This window comes from Saimiri boliviensis, chromosome 2 (genome assembly GCF_048565385.1).
Source record: "Saimiri boliviensis isolate mSaiBol1 chromosome 2, mSaiBol1.pri, whole genome shotgun sequence".
NCBI lineage: Eukaryota > Metazoa > Chordata > Mammalia > Primates > Cebidae > Saimiri > Saimiri boliviensis.
In genome coordinates this window covers 206008000-206022475 of record NC_133450.1, presented here as the reverse complement: position 1 = coordinate 206022475, position 14476 = coordinate 206008000, and the positions used below count along the sequence as shown (strand labels likewise).

General features: G+C 37.7%; 1 protein-coding gene across 2 annotated transcripts in view; it reads left to right on the top strand.

The window, feature by feature from the left end:
* The window catches only part of FKBP15 (FKBP prolyl isomerase family member 15), a 57006-nt gene that overhangs the window by 19515 nt on the left and 23015 nt on the right, over window positions 1-14476 (top strand). For both annotated transcript variants that reach the window (XM_074395187.1, XM_003925218.4), the window contains exons 5-13: window positions 202-276; window positions 612-710; window positions 3011-3160; window positions 4056-4124; window positions 4811-4957; window positions 7842-7984; window positions 8455-8512; window positions 12061-12168; window positions 14141-14243. In XM_074395187.1, the coding sequence (XP_074251288.1) occupies window positions 202-276; window positions 612-710; window positions 3011-3160; window positions 4056-4124; window positions 4811-4957; window positions 7842-7984; window positions 8455-8512; window positions 12061-12168; window positions 14141-14243 (952 nt within the window). The remainder of the gene's footprint in view (window positions 1-201; window positions 277-611; window positions 711-3010; window positions 3161-4055; window positions 4125-4810; window positions 4958-7841; window positions 7985-8454; window positions 8513-12060; window positions 12169-14140; window positions 14244-14476) is intronic.

Here is a 14476-nt window from a genome sequence, read left to right as displayed (position 1 = left end):
AGTTAAACAGTCAGGCCAAAATTAGAAGAGTAACGTGGATAGTGAGAAGATAAAATTTGAAGTTGAAACCTTCAAGAATGAATAGATTTTGAGATTAATAGCTGGATGAAGCACAACTCCTGATACTTATTGCTGATTTTGTATTGCCTTTTAACTTCTGTTCTTTTTTTTCTTTTTCTGTCTGTCTTTGCTTTACTACAGTATAGAATTCTTCTTTACATCAGTCAGCAACAGCCAGTTACCGTTGCTAGGATTCATGTGAACTTTGAGCTAACGGTAAGACTTCATCATATTGCAATCATTAGCTCCTTCGGGGTAGGTTTACAGGAGAGATTGATCTGATTGTACCTAGTAGAAATTAGATCCACTGCTTCAGCCCTGGGTGTCCTTGTGAGTATCTAACAGAATCTTTCAGAAAGGCCTCTTGGCTCCTTCTGGGAATGTGGACTAAGGGGCGAATGGTCGAGGGTGAGAGGGAAGAAGAATGATCTCTGATGCTTCTCTTTGGGTCCACCTGAGTCACAGCCCTACTCTATGAGCTTAGGCAGTCATGTTTATCTGGTATCATACTGCTTGTGGATGAATTATCTTAACATTTCTCCTTTCTCCAGGTCCGGCCCAATAACTATAGCACCTTTTATGATGACCAGAGACAGAACTGGTCCATTATGTTTGAGTCGGAAAAGGCTGCTGTGGAGTTCAATAAGCAGGTGATAACATCTTATTCTCCCTGTGAAAAGCCAGAATATTGTCTGGATTTCCCTTAATTTTAGGGAAACATAGAAAACCCGTAATCTGCTGTGTTTTGTTAGTGACAAACATAAAAACCCACTAAATTTGCCACTCCAGCCTATTGTATGATTTCAGGAAAATAATATGAATACTTACCGAAACTGCTTGACAATTTAGCCTTTTTCTTTTTTAACAGGGAAAGACTAAATGTAAACTTACTATATTAAAAAATTTTCTACTGCATACATTATTTTAAGGAATAAATAAAACTATCTTAAAAAATGGTGTTTTCAAAGGATCTTTTAGGCTAGGTGTGGTGGTTCACACCATGCCTGTAATCCCAGCATTTTGGGAGACTGAGACACATGGATCACTTGAGCCCAGGAGTTCAAGACCAGCCTAGGCAACATAGTGAAACCCCATCCATACAAGAAAAGAAAGAGAGAGAGAGAGAGAGAGAGAGAGAGAGAGAGAGAGAGTTAAGTTACCACATACTCATTGTAGAAAATTTAGAAAAGCATTACAAAAAACACTCATAATCTTACTACTCAAAGTAACCACTGTTAACGTTGTGTTTCCTTTTTCCTATGCATAATGTACATAAGTAGTACAGTCCTTTAATAGTTCTTTATCTGGCTTATTTTCATTTAAAAATGTACAATTCATCTTTTTCTATCTCATGAAAAACTATTTGGAAACATTTTTGAAGGCAGCATAATATGCATATTGTCAGTTCAAGCTACCGTAACAAATTACCATAGACTGGTTAAACAACAGAAATTTATTTCTCATGGTTCTGGAGGCTGAAAATCTGAGATTGAGGTGCTAGGATAGTTGGGTTCTAGTGAGACCCTCTTCTGAGTTGCAGACTATCTTCTTGTGTCCTCATATAGTAGAAGGAGGGTGAGAGAGTTCTCTGGGATCTCTTTAATAAGGGCTCTAATCCCACTTATGAGGGCTTCACCCTCGTGGCTTACTTACCTCCCAGAGGCCCCACCTCCTAATACTATCACACTGGGAATTAGGATTTCAGTGTAAGAATTTTGAGGGGACACAAACATTGAGTCCATAACATTTGTTCCTTAATTTATGTAATCATTATCTTATGTTGTGCATTTAGATTGCTTTCTGTCTCTGCAATAAATGATACCATGGTGAGCATTTTTTATATAAGTCTGTTCTTTTTTCCCCCCTACATATTTCCATAAGATTTATTTCAATAAGTGAGTGATTGGGTTAAAAGGCCCAGATAGTTTTAGGTTCTGAATATGCTTTAGAACACTACTTTTCAGAAAGATTGTACTATTTCACATTCATATCAATTTTCTCATCGGACCCTTGCCAGCATTTAGAATGATCCTTTTCTTCTTTTGGTCTTATCCACTTGGTTTAAAAAAAAAAAAAAAAAAAAAAAAAAAAGGATGCCTTATTGTTTTACCATTTATTTGATTGTAATAATGAAATTTGTAAAAAGAAAATGAGCAACAGGTTTCTAATGGATACTATGTTAAAACATTGATAAAATTGGGTCTTGAGTCCACATTTTTCTAAACTCATAGTCTAAACATCTTTCATACTATATTGCTTTTGAGGGCTTAATGATATTAAAACACAAGCCCAAGAATAAATATTCATAAATAGAATAGAATAATTATTCACAAAGATGCCTCTGACTCCTTTGTCCCAGATTTGTGCTAAGATAATATGACCAAATCTGTAGGTGGAAGTGATGTAAATTCTGGGAATGCAACATGATTTTGTAAATGCCTTCTTTCTACTGCAGTCTTTAGAAATGCCTTTTGACATTTTTTTAGAAGCATCCCTTTCTTGCCTAGGTTCCCAAACACTGAAACAGTAAATCAGTATCATAATCAATAGCTAATGTTTATTGAATACTTACTATTATTTACCAGGTACCTTGTCAAGTACTTTACTTACATTAGCTCATTTAATTTTCATAACCACCCTATGAGATGTGTGAAGCATTATCTCCATTTTACAAATGGGGACTCTTGGGTACATAGAGATTATTTGGCCAAGGTCACAGAGTTAATAAGTGGCAATGTCTGGATCTGTACCCAGATATTCTGACTACAAAGCCATACTCCTAGGCACTTTGATTCCTGGCAAGATGACTGACTTTGGTTTCGTTTACTTCTAAACGTGTCCTCTGTTTTGTTAGTGGATGAAGCTGTTTGAGAAAGAGCAGTAGCAATAAAGGAATGAGTACTTACTGAGTTTAAACTACATTTATGCTGCCTTGATTTTTGTCTCGCAGGTGTGCATTGCTAAGTGCAACAGTACCTCTTCCCTGGATGCAGTGCTCTCCCAGGACCTCATTGTGACAGAAGGCCCTGCTGTAGAAGTTGGAGATTCTTTGGAAGTGGCCTATACCGGCTGGCTCTTTCAGAATCACGTGCTGGGCCAGGTAAGAAAATGCACCCTGCAAGTTCTTTTGTAAACTTATATAGCATGAGGCCTATTCCCAGGGAAGACACTATTACTGTGAATTGCTGCTGTTGTCAAATGGAAATTCGTAGGAGGACCGCTTTAGACACTAACTGCTTTGGGGGCATATTATGAAATGTGAGTGTGTAAAATATCCTCAGCGCCACTCTATCACTTCTACTTAGGGAAAGTGGAAACCAATTTCCAAGTACTATTATTTTTGCTAGTTGTTCGTGTGTACGTCTTGTCCTCCTATACCAGTTTTACACTTGAATATATTCTTATGGGATTAAGTCTTAAAATTTCTTTTTAGACCCTCCTTACAGTTTTTCTTATAGTAGATACTGTAAATATGTTAAGCTTATGTTTTAAAATTATTAAACCTTTAAAAGCAATATATTATATGAGACAAAGACTTTTAGACTGTAAGTTTAGAAAAGTCTGGATTCAAGACCCAATTATATACTAATTTGACGTCGATCAAGTCGTTTATACTCTGAATTATTTTCTTCCGTTTGCGAATAGAGGTTAATGATTTTGCTCTTCTTACTCAGCAAGGTTAGTGTCAGCATCAAAATGAGATAATTTTTGAAAGTGCATTGTGGATGAAAAATACTTAAATACATAGTTGTAAGAATGTGTGTTTTTTTTTTTTTTTTCTAAACCTGGAAAATCATTGTTTCAAGGATAATCATTATGATAACACCCTTTAGCTATGATGTGGTCCAATATTTCAGGCCCTTTGGAAACTATCTTCCCAGTATATTTGACATTCCCTATTCCAGAAGTACTGTGCTGGTATGTAGTTAGTTGAATATCATAAGAGTTACTGTTTTTGAAATTGGCTGGCCTCATTTCCTTTGATCAAATTGCAGGTTTTCGACTCCACTGCTAACAAAGATAAGTTGCTTCGTTTGAAATTAGGATCAGGAAAAGTCATCAAGGTAAAGGCTTAACTGTGTGTTTGTATGGTTTTATCAGTTGCAGTGGGTTTAACTTAGATTAAATTTTGTGGATTTTTTTTGTGTGTGTATCGAAGTTTCGCTCTTCTTGTGCCCAGGCTGGAGTCTGGAGTGCAGTGGCATGATCTGGGTTCACCACAACCTCCACCTCCTGGGTTCAAGTGATTCTCCTGCCTCAGCTTCCCAAGTAGCTGGGATTACAGGTGCCCACTACCACGCCCAGCTAAGTTTTATATTTTTAGTAGAGACGGAGTTTCTCCATGTTGGTCATGCTGGTCTCAGACTCACGACCTCAGGTGATCCCGCCTGCCTTGGCCTCCCAAAGCGCTGGGATTACAGGTGTGAGCCCCATGCCCGGCCTGAAAATGTGCTTTTTAATGATAGCTTTTCTTTCTCTTTTATTGCTGTTCTTTTATTCCTCTCATTTTCTCTTATCATCTAACATAAGTATATTTCATCCAACCCCAGATATGCCTGCTTTTACAAGGAGGTTTGGAGGGTGTATTCTAGATAGTCTTATACCAATGTGGGACAGTAGTCAGTCCTGTCCTCTGGAGGCATTGAGTAAACCTCAAAGTGTGGATGAGTGAAACCTGTTGCTCCTGTATTTCACTTTGTCTTCTGAGGAGTTTCTTGTTTAATGAGCTTTTCCTATCTGTTTTTTAAAGGGCTGGGAGGATGGAATGCTGGGCATGAAGAAAGGAGGAAAGCGGTTGCTTATTGTCCCTCCAGCCTGTGCTGTTGGCTCCGAAGGGGTAATAGGCTGGACTCAAGCAATGGACTCGATCCTGGTGTTCGAGGTGGAGGTTAGGCGGGTGAGTGAAACTTAACTGTGTTTTGTTTGATAAGTTCTCTGAATGTCTCTTTGCTAGTTAAGTAAAATAAATGAAGATATTTGAAAACCAGGTTCTGAAGACATAGATTTCTTTGAAAAAGTAGAAATGGAGTAGACAGGAAGAGCAAAGATTCCAACAGCTTTGAAATCTAAGGACCAAAGTATTATATCCTTCTTGGCTCTCTTTTCAGAGTCTAGAAGTGGTTGTGACTTTAAGAAAGTCACATCTTTGGCTGGGCATGGTGGCTCACGCCTGTAATCCCAGCACTTTGGGAGGCCAAGGCAAGCAGATCATGAGGTCAGGAGATCGAGACCATCCTGGCTAACATGGTGAAACCCCATCTCTACTAAAAATACAAAAAAATTTGGTCGTGGTGGTGTGTGCCTGTAGTCCCAGCTACTCAGGAGGCTGAGGCACGGGAATCGCTTGAACCCGGGAGGTGGAGGTTTCAGTGACCTGAGACCGCACCACTGCACTCCAGCCTGAGCAACAGAGCAAGACTGTCTCAAAGAAAAAAAAAAAGTCACATCTTCCCACTAAGCTTTTTATTTTGTCTATAAAATAGTGACTCCTGCTCAATGTATATACTTTTTACTTAGTGATTCTAGGGCTACAAACTTACTCTATTGCTGTCTTTACATAAGTGTGCAATGATGTGTGTGTGTGTGTATGTTTTCCTATCTCTGCCACGTTGTAATAGCAAAAAACTGGCAACAACCTAAATGTCCATCATTAAGATACTGGCTAAATTATGTGTTTTTCATAGAGTAGACTTTTATGTAGCTCTTAAAGAATGTGAAAAATCTATTACTAGGGAAGCGAGTTGCAGAACATTGTGGATAGTATGGTCTCTTACATGTGTGTGTGTATACACATATACATGTCCGTATATACAGTCATATGTATATATGTGTATGTACACATGTAAAACGTATGCTCATATATTCATAGAAAGTTTCTGGAAACTTTAAAAGAAATCATTAAAAGTAGGCCGGGTGCAGTGGCTCAAGCCTGTAATTACAGCACTTTGGGAGGCCAAGGCGGGTGGATCACGAGGTTAAGAGATCGAGACCATCCTGGTCAACATGGTGAAACCCCGTCTCTACTAAAAATACAAAAAAATTAGCTGGGCATGGTGGCGCGTGCCTGTAATCCCAGCTACTCAGGGGGCTGAGGCAGGAGAATTGCTTGAACCCAGGAGGCGGAGGTTGCGGTGAGCCGAGATCGCACCATTGCGCTCCAGCCTGGGTAACAAGAGTGAAACTCCGTCTCAAAAAAAAAAAAAAAAAAAAGAAAAGTGATTTTTTTTTTTTTCTGTAGAATGCAGTTCAGAAAGTTTTACTTTTTGTCACTGTACCTTTGTACCATGTACAAATTTAACATGAATATATGTAGTTTCTATAATTGCAACAAATTGTGCTTAGTCAACTTAATACTACCTGTTCCCTACCCAGAATGATCCTTTTTGCTTTATACTGTTTGTTAGGTTCAAATGTGATAGAGTTTGTTACTATAAACTACAAAATACAATGCAAATAGGGAATATTATGGTCATCTTCATTGTGGCTGTTACGCCTGCCATGGAGAAAGGACTACCTGTTCCCTGCCCAGAATGATCCTTTTTGCTTTATACTGTTTGTTAGGTTCAAATGTGATAGAGGTTGTTACTATAAAGTACAAAATACAATGCAAATAGGGAATATTATGGTCATCTTCATTGTGGCTGTTACGCCTGCCATGGAGAAAGGATGTGCTTTTCTTCTCAGTGACACTTTCCTAACTCTTCCTAACTGGACACTGTCATCATGCTGGCCCACTCCAGCCCTCTTATAATGACATGTGCCCTGCTGCCTTTTCTTTTTTATATCTTTTATATGCTCTGTCAATTTTCCTTTGAGTTTGAAGAAATCATGGCTGATGATAGATAACAAACCAGTTTGAGTTTATCATGACTGACACATGAAGCATAAAAAAATTTCTGTTTTACCAATAATTGAAGAATGACAAATTGATATGCATATGAAATTCACAAAGCTGGTAGAGAATGATGATACCCAGTGTGGCAAAAGTGTTCAGAAAGGTTTCTATACTACTGTGGTAAATAAACTAGTTCACTCTTTCTGGTGGGAAATTTAATGGTATATATTAACCCATTTATGTTGGAGGTTGCAAATTTTTTTGTGAAAAATCAGACCTTGGTGATGATCTTGAGCAGTAGGATATAAATAACTCCCACAAACTTAGCATTCCAAGAATGGAACACTAGACGTAAATGGGTTTAAAGCATTCAAAATGAGCATCCCTTTTATCTAACAAATTTAACTTCTGGTAATTTATAGTTTAGATATATTTAAGATTATGTACAAAAATACAGATACAAAGTTATTCATGGAAGCATTGTTTATGATGGAAATAAGCTGTCTGACAATGAGGAATTGGTGAAATATACTTTGTAATAGCATAGATTATGACTTTAGTTCATAAAATCCTCTGGAGACTTTTTCCTATAGCTCATAGCAGTGAAAAGCTGACCCTTGAAATTGAGTATACTCTTCAGTAATTAAAAATAATGTTGCAAATTAATATTTAGTGATATGGAAATACATTAATATGTCAGTGAGTGAGAAAAACAGTTTACACAACAGCATGGCCCATTTTTGTAAAAGGTATATGTAGACACAGATAATATAATGGTAGTTGGATTGCAGATGATTATCATCTTTGTCTTTTTGGCTGAGCTACATTTTCAGATTTGCCTACAATAAATAGGTAATGGCTTGTGTAATGAAGAATAAGTAAAATGAAAGGAGGGTGGAGGGGGGGAAGGTTATGTGTAGCCTATTCCACCTGACTCTTTCCCTAGGTGAAGTTTGCCAGAGATTCTGGCTCTGATGGGCACAGTGTTAGTTCCCGGGATTCTGCAGCTCCTTCCCCCGTCCCTGGTGCTGATAACCTGTCTGCTGATCCTGTTGTGTCACCACCCACGTCGATGCCTTTCAAACCAGGGTAAGTTACTGCAGTTGTATCAAGTTCTTTCATGGCTCATAAAAATGATTCTTAGAGGGGTTCAGAAATAGAGATATAGTTAAAAACTAAAATAATTCTAAATAACTGGAAAAAATGGGATCAGGGAAATGGGGAAAATACTTGCGTCAGATTTTCTGACAAAGGTTTAATATTCATAGGCTACAAAAGCACTAACTCAGAAGAATACTTATAAAATTCTGGAAGAAAACTTAGCAAAGGGCATAAATACAAAATTATATACTCATGGAAACAATGTAAATAATAAGCATTTGGATGGAAAGTTGTTCACCTTTAATAGCATTAAAAGATTATGCAAATTAAAGAAGAGTTAAAATTCTCTTTTACAGCCATTAAATTGACACATATTTAAAACAATTTATCCAGTATAATTTGGACTTGTGATTCTGGATTTTGTTTTCAGTCTTGGAATATGGTTTATTTGCTTTCAGGGAGCCAGCTCTTCGTACCAAATCTAACTCCCTGAGTGAACAACTTACAGTAAACACAGTAAGTATAAGAATCTTGGCCAGTCATGGTGGTTCATGCTTGTAATCCTAACACTTTGCAAAGCAAAGGTGGGAGGATTGCTTCAGCACAGGAGTTCAAGACCAGCCTAGGCAACATAGTGAGACCTTGTCTCTCCTTTAAAAAAAAAAAAAAAAGTTTTTCTCCCTTACCTCTAGTGTGCTGAGGTTTTAAGTGCTTAGGATATGGTAGGTTAGAGAAAAAAAAAGTTAAGAACCATTGATTTAGCCTAGAAATCAAGGGTTATTTTGTTCATTTCCCCTTACCTGGGAGTCAGTGTTAGTTAGCCTCAGCTTCTACATAGGGATTCAAATCTTGATTCTTATAAGCATGTGACCTTGAGAAAGTTATCTAACTTCTGTGATCCTCAGCTTCTTCATTTGTAAAAAGGAACTCAGTCTCATAGCCCCTTTTTACAGTTTTTGTGAGGATTAGAGATAAGTTGTAAAGTGCTGAGCTCAGAGCCTTCATTTAGTGTGCCTTTAATAAGTGGTCACTGTGATTATTATTAGGAGACTGGTGTTCAATCGGGGGAGGAGCCTGTCTCAAAGTACACTTCAACTTTAGAAATATTGTTTATCCAGAAGATTATATTAGTGGTTAATCCTAGGCCCTCTCTTCTACTTGCTTTCTGTGACCTTGAACAATTTAGCTTCATGTTTATTTCCTCATCTGTAAAATGGAGATACTGCCTATCTCAAAGAGATTTTTATGACTTTTCAATAAAATAATGCTTATGGAGTTTTTAGTATTGTGTCTGGCATATTGTAAGAGCTCAATAAACATTAGCTCTTGTTATTATCATAAGTATTGCTAACATTACGTATGTTTATACTTTCATTCTCACAGAGGAATTCTGTACTAATTCACCAATTGATTGACTTTGAGCAGGTCACTGAGCCTCTGTTTTTCCCCCAATTGTAAGATGAGAGTGCCAGCATGCTGTTTTAGTAAAATCTGGATTTGAATGCCTTTAGAAAGGATACATGTAGTAGTTTGCTGCTGGCCTGCCTGGTCTGTGAAGGTTTCTTAGTTTGCTGCCTGAGGACCAGACAGTGGCTTAAGCACTTCAGGTTCTAAAGCCTTGTGACCTTTACCTACTACACTGGGAAACAGAATAGGTGCATGTGGTGAAATTGGTGCTAACAGCTCTCCAACCCTAGTTTACTTGTTTATATTCAGTCCAACAGGAATTATTAAGCAAATAATTGTTTCGAAGTGATCTCTTAAACCCAGAAGTTAAATCAAAGAATTAGAAGAAAATTATTATCTCAGATCTTTGACCAGCCACAAAAACGGTCTACTATTGGTTCCATTGTACTCTGTAGTCCTAACTCTTGCTACCTATTTCTAAGCTATAGTGACTTCTAGCAGACTAATGGTCTCCAACTATTTTTCTTTTTCTTTTTTTTAAAACAATTTTATTTAATGGAGGCAAAACTCACATAACATGAAATTAACCACCTTTTTTTTTCTTTTTCATTTAACTTTTTATCTTTTATTTTGAAGAGGTAATTACATTTATTTTTATTTTTATTTTTATTTATTTATTTATTTTTGAGACGGAGTTTCGCTCTTGTTACCCAGGCTGGAGTGCAATGGCGCGATCTCGGCTCACCGCAACCTCTGCCTCCTGGGTTCAGGCAATTCTCCTGCCTCAGCCTCCTGAGTAGCTGGGATTACAGGCACGCGCCACCATGCCCAGCTAATTTTTTGTATTTTTAGTAGAGACGGGGTTTCACCATGTTGACCAGGATGGTCTCGATCTCTTGACCTCGTGATCCACCCGCCTCGGCCTCCCAAAGTGCTGGGATTACAGGCTTGAGCCACCGTGCCCGGCGTAATTACATTTATATGGCATAGTTATCAAAACAATATAACAAGGTCTACATTGTGAGGACTCACTCCTATTCCTGTCCCCATCTACCCTATTCCATCTCATACCCCTTAGGTAACTGCTTTCATTAGGTTCTTATATATTCTTTCAATGTTTCTTTATGCAGGTGCACACAAGTAGGAATGTGTATTTTATTTCTCCCTCCTTTCACACATACAAAGTATCATACTCTGTGTATAATGCACCTTGCCTTTTCCACATAACTGTATATATATAAAATGCAGAATCTTCATATTGGTGTATAGAGAACTTCCTCATTTTGATCTGTAGGTCATGATATTCCATTGTGTGCATATGATTTATATAACTAGTCCTTTCCTGATGTATCCAACTTTTTTTAGATACATCTAGATACAAGAGATGTATCCAAAAAAAATTCATCAGTTAAGAGAAAATAAGCACATACTCCTAGTATGTTTATTGACAAATTATGTACATAAAGTACCACCAATCTCTGCAAGCAAACTCAGTGTCTTATGTTTGTAGCTGAAAAATAATAAAAATGCAGCCTGGGCAGCATGGAGAAACCCTGTCTCGACGAAAAATACAAAAAATTAGCGCCTGTGGTCCCAGCTACTTGGGAGGCTGGGGTGGGAGGACCGCTTAAATCTGCGAAATGAAAGTTGCAGTGAGCTCCTGAGATCCTGCCACTCTCTTCCAACCTGGGTGTGATAGAGACCCCATCTCAAAAAATAAAAATAAAAAAGCCGGGTGCGGTGGCTCAAGCCTGTAATCCCAGCACTTTGGGAGGCCGAGGCGGGTGGATCACGAGGTCAGGAGATCGAGACCATCCTGGTCAACACGGTGAAACCCCGTCTCTACTAAAAATATAAAAAATTAGCTGGGCATGGTGGCGCGTGCCTGTAATCCCAGCTACTCAGGAGGCTGAGGCGGGAGAATTGCCTGAACCCAGGAGGCGGGGGTTGCGGTGGGCCAAGATCACGCCATTGCACTCCAGCTTGCGTAACAAGAGCGAAACTCCGTCTCAAAAAAAAAAAAAAAAAAAGAAAGAAAGAAAGATGGTAATAATAATAATAAAAATTGGAGGTTATGGTCATTTCCTTCTACACCCAATAGATCATCTTGTGCACCTTTGTACTTCTTGCCATTCTGAAATTTTGGACCAGTTAATGGAAGCTTCTAGCACAGAGTCTAGTGTGTAGTTAATGCCAAGTCATATTTTAATGAACAAGAAGTTAAAACAAAGAGCTCCTGTTTCCTTTTCTCCACAGATCTCTTCTGAATATCTATCCACTGAATTGCTTCAGGCTTTTGAGTGAGGGTACTGTCATCTAAAATGCCTCCCTCTCTTAACATCTCCACTTTAGTTTTTCATCTGTAAAATGAGACTAATTATGCCTGCTGGGGAGACTTGATTGAAATGAGGTAATACATGTGAAACCACTTTGTCCATTCCAATGAAACAGGGAACCATTTTTACTGCTATTAATTATGATCCATGTATGCTTCTATGCAAGAAATCTTTGATTCTCATTTTCTAGAGGAAATGTTCTTAAATAGATATGGTAGGGGGATTTGTTGAAGGATTTGGTACAAGAGCCAAAGGGATAGAGCTGCCTGAAGGTGATGAGCCTTCATCATGGTGATTTTTGTGACTTTTCTCTCTTTTTAGAGTCCCGATGCAGTCAAGGCCAAGTTGATCTCTCGGATGGCTAAAATGGGCCAGCCCATGCTGCCCATTCTTCCGCCACAGCTGGATTCCAATGATTCAGAAATCGAAGTATGTCCCCCTGGCTGTATTGGAATGAATAGTACAAATGTCACCATCATCTTTCTTTTCATTTGGTTGAAATGATGTTTTTCTGCCTCTAAGGCAGAATCATTATTTAGAGGGCAAATATGCAAAATGATACAGATTGGTATTGGTACATGTGTTTCTATAGTGGTTAGTACTTCCCTGAGAGATGGAAGCAATTTTGTGGATCTTTTACAAGAACCAAATAAACAGTTTTCAGTAGTTGATTTGGCCTTCTTTACTAGAATCTCTGTTATTACTAAAGATCACCTCTGGGCTGCATGATGCCCAATCCTTAGCACATACTCAATTCATACTTATTGATCGAATGTTTAGATTCTTTTGGGAAATGTTGGTCTTCTCACTGATAGTGCCTATCACTAAAGCTCAAACTAATGTGTCTTTTGACCTTGTATGTGGTATTTTTGTGTTTGTTTTCTATTTAGAAGTTCAGTAATTTTACTGAAATCAAATCTGTAAGTTTTCTCCCTTTGTTATGTGCTTTTGACATTATGCTTACAAAGCCTCCCCACTTTCAGATTATAAATATCACATGTATTTTTAAAGATATTTATCAATATTTTATACTTAGATCTAAATTTTTAATCCATTTGGAATTTGGTGTATGCTACGAAGTAGCTTAATTTTAACTTCATTCTTTTCCAGTGGTTCTTTATTGAATAAAATCGTCCTTTCTCAATTGAAGTGAAATATATAACTTAGATTGATTTTTATTGTTCTTTTACTTTGATAGAAAATAAGGAAAGGGTGATGGTCTTCAAAAATTTTTTTCTGGATTATACTTTATATTTTACATTTTTGTTTTATTTCTTCTTGGAAAAGCTCTACGTAGATTTAACATCTTAAAGAAAGATAGGGTTTCTGGTGCCTATTCTTTTAGGATTAATTTTTTTATGGTCTAGAAATGCAGTTCAAATAAGAATGTTTTTATTAAAAATTTTATTTGCTACTTGTTCATATTAGAATAATTTATAATTGTAGAAAATAAACATTGAACAAAAAAGGGCATTAATCTTTATATATTGCTTTATAACTTGATTTTTAAACTTAATGTTAGATCATAAACATTTACATTAACATAAATGATTTAAGTAAATAAAGCGGTTTAAAGGAAACTCAGTGTTCTGTCACTTTATTATAATTCCTTTCCCTCTACTGTTAGATGTTTAGGTTGGTTAAGAGCTGTAGAAATCTAAAACTGGGATGTTTTTCTAGAAGAGACTCTCAGGGGACAAGGGGAATTTCTAAAGTAAAAGAATGTCTGAAACGTCAGTCCTTGAACTATAGCATAGCAGATTACAGTCACTATATATTGTGCCTCAAGACTTTCTGTTTCTTACATGAAGCAAAAAGATATAGAATAACTTTGTTTGGAGTTACAGCTTTGATTTTATGAAAAGCTTTGGTTTAATGAAACGAATGTTGGAAAAACATTCTAAAGCTGTATTATCCCAAAACAGCATGTTAATGAGGTGCAATGAATCCTACGTTATCTTATTTTCATTGAGTACCTTGAGGCCTATGGAGATGATTTGTCAGAAGTGAAGAGGCTGGATTATTCCTTGCAGAAGACCACTTTTTTTTTTTTGGTGGGAATAGATTAGATTTGTCTTAAGGTAGCTACTGGTTTGGAAAATGATATATTCTGAAGAGTGGTTAGTTTAGCTGCTTCAGACAATAGAACATCAACCTCTTAGAATATTTGTGGAAATTAACTATATTTACTTATTCAATATTATTTACAGGGAGAACGATTCTTACTTTATTGCGTAGCAGAGTGCTTTTTCTCTGCAACTCACACCCTCAACTCGTAGCCTTCTACTTACCTTTCCTTCCTCCCCTTTGCCTAGAAATCCTGTGTTGGAAGCAGGTTTACGGCAGACAGTCAGCCTCAGTCTTCAACAGAGAGTAACCCAAATGCTCGTTCCTGTTTCAGGATGTGAATGCTCTGCGAGGAGGTGGGCAGCCCGTGGTGACTCCGTCTGTGCAGCCCTCTCTTCAGCCAGCCCATCCAGCATTACCACAGATGACCTCACAGGGTAAGGAACCTCTCTGAGGCTCTGTGGCCTTGAACTGGGTCAGCACGAAAATTACCACTGTTCCTTAAACTGTTAGGCTTCATTGTTTCAGTACTGATAACACTTGTCAGTTTGTCCCTGGGTAGGGCATTTTCAGACCCAGAGATGGATTTGGCTGCTTTGTTGTGATTTCTGCTGTGTTGCACTGTCAGTGTTGGAAGTCTGCACTCAGCTATTGAGACATCTCCCTGGGT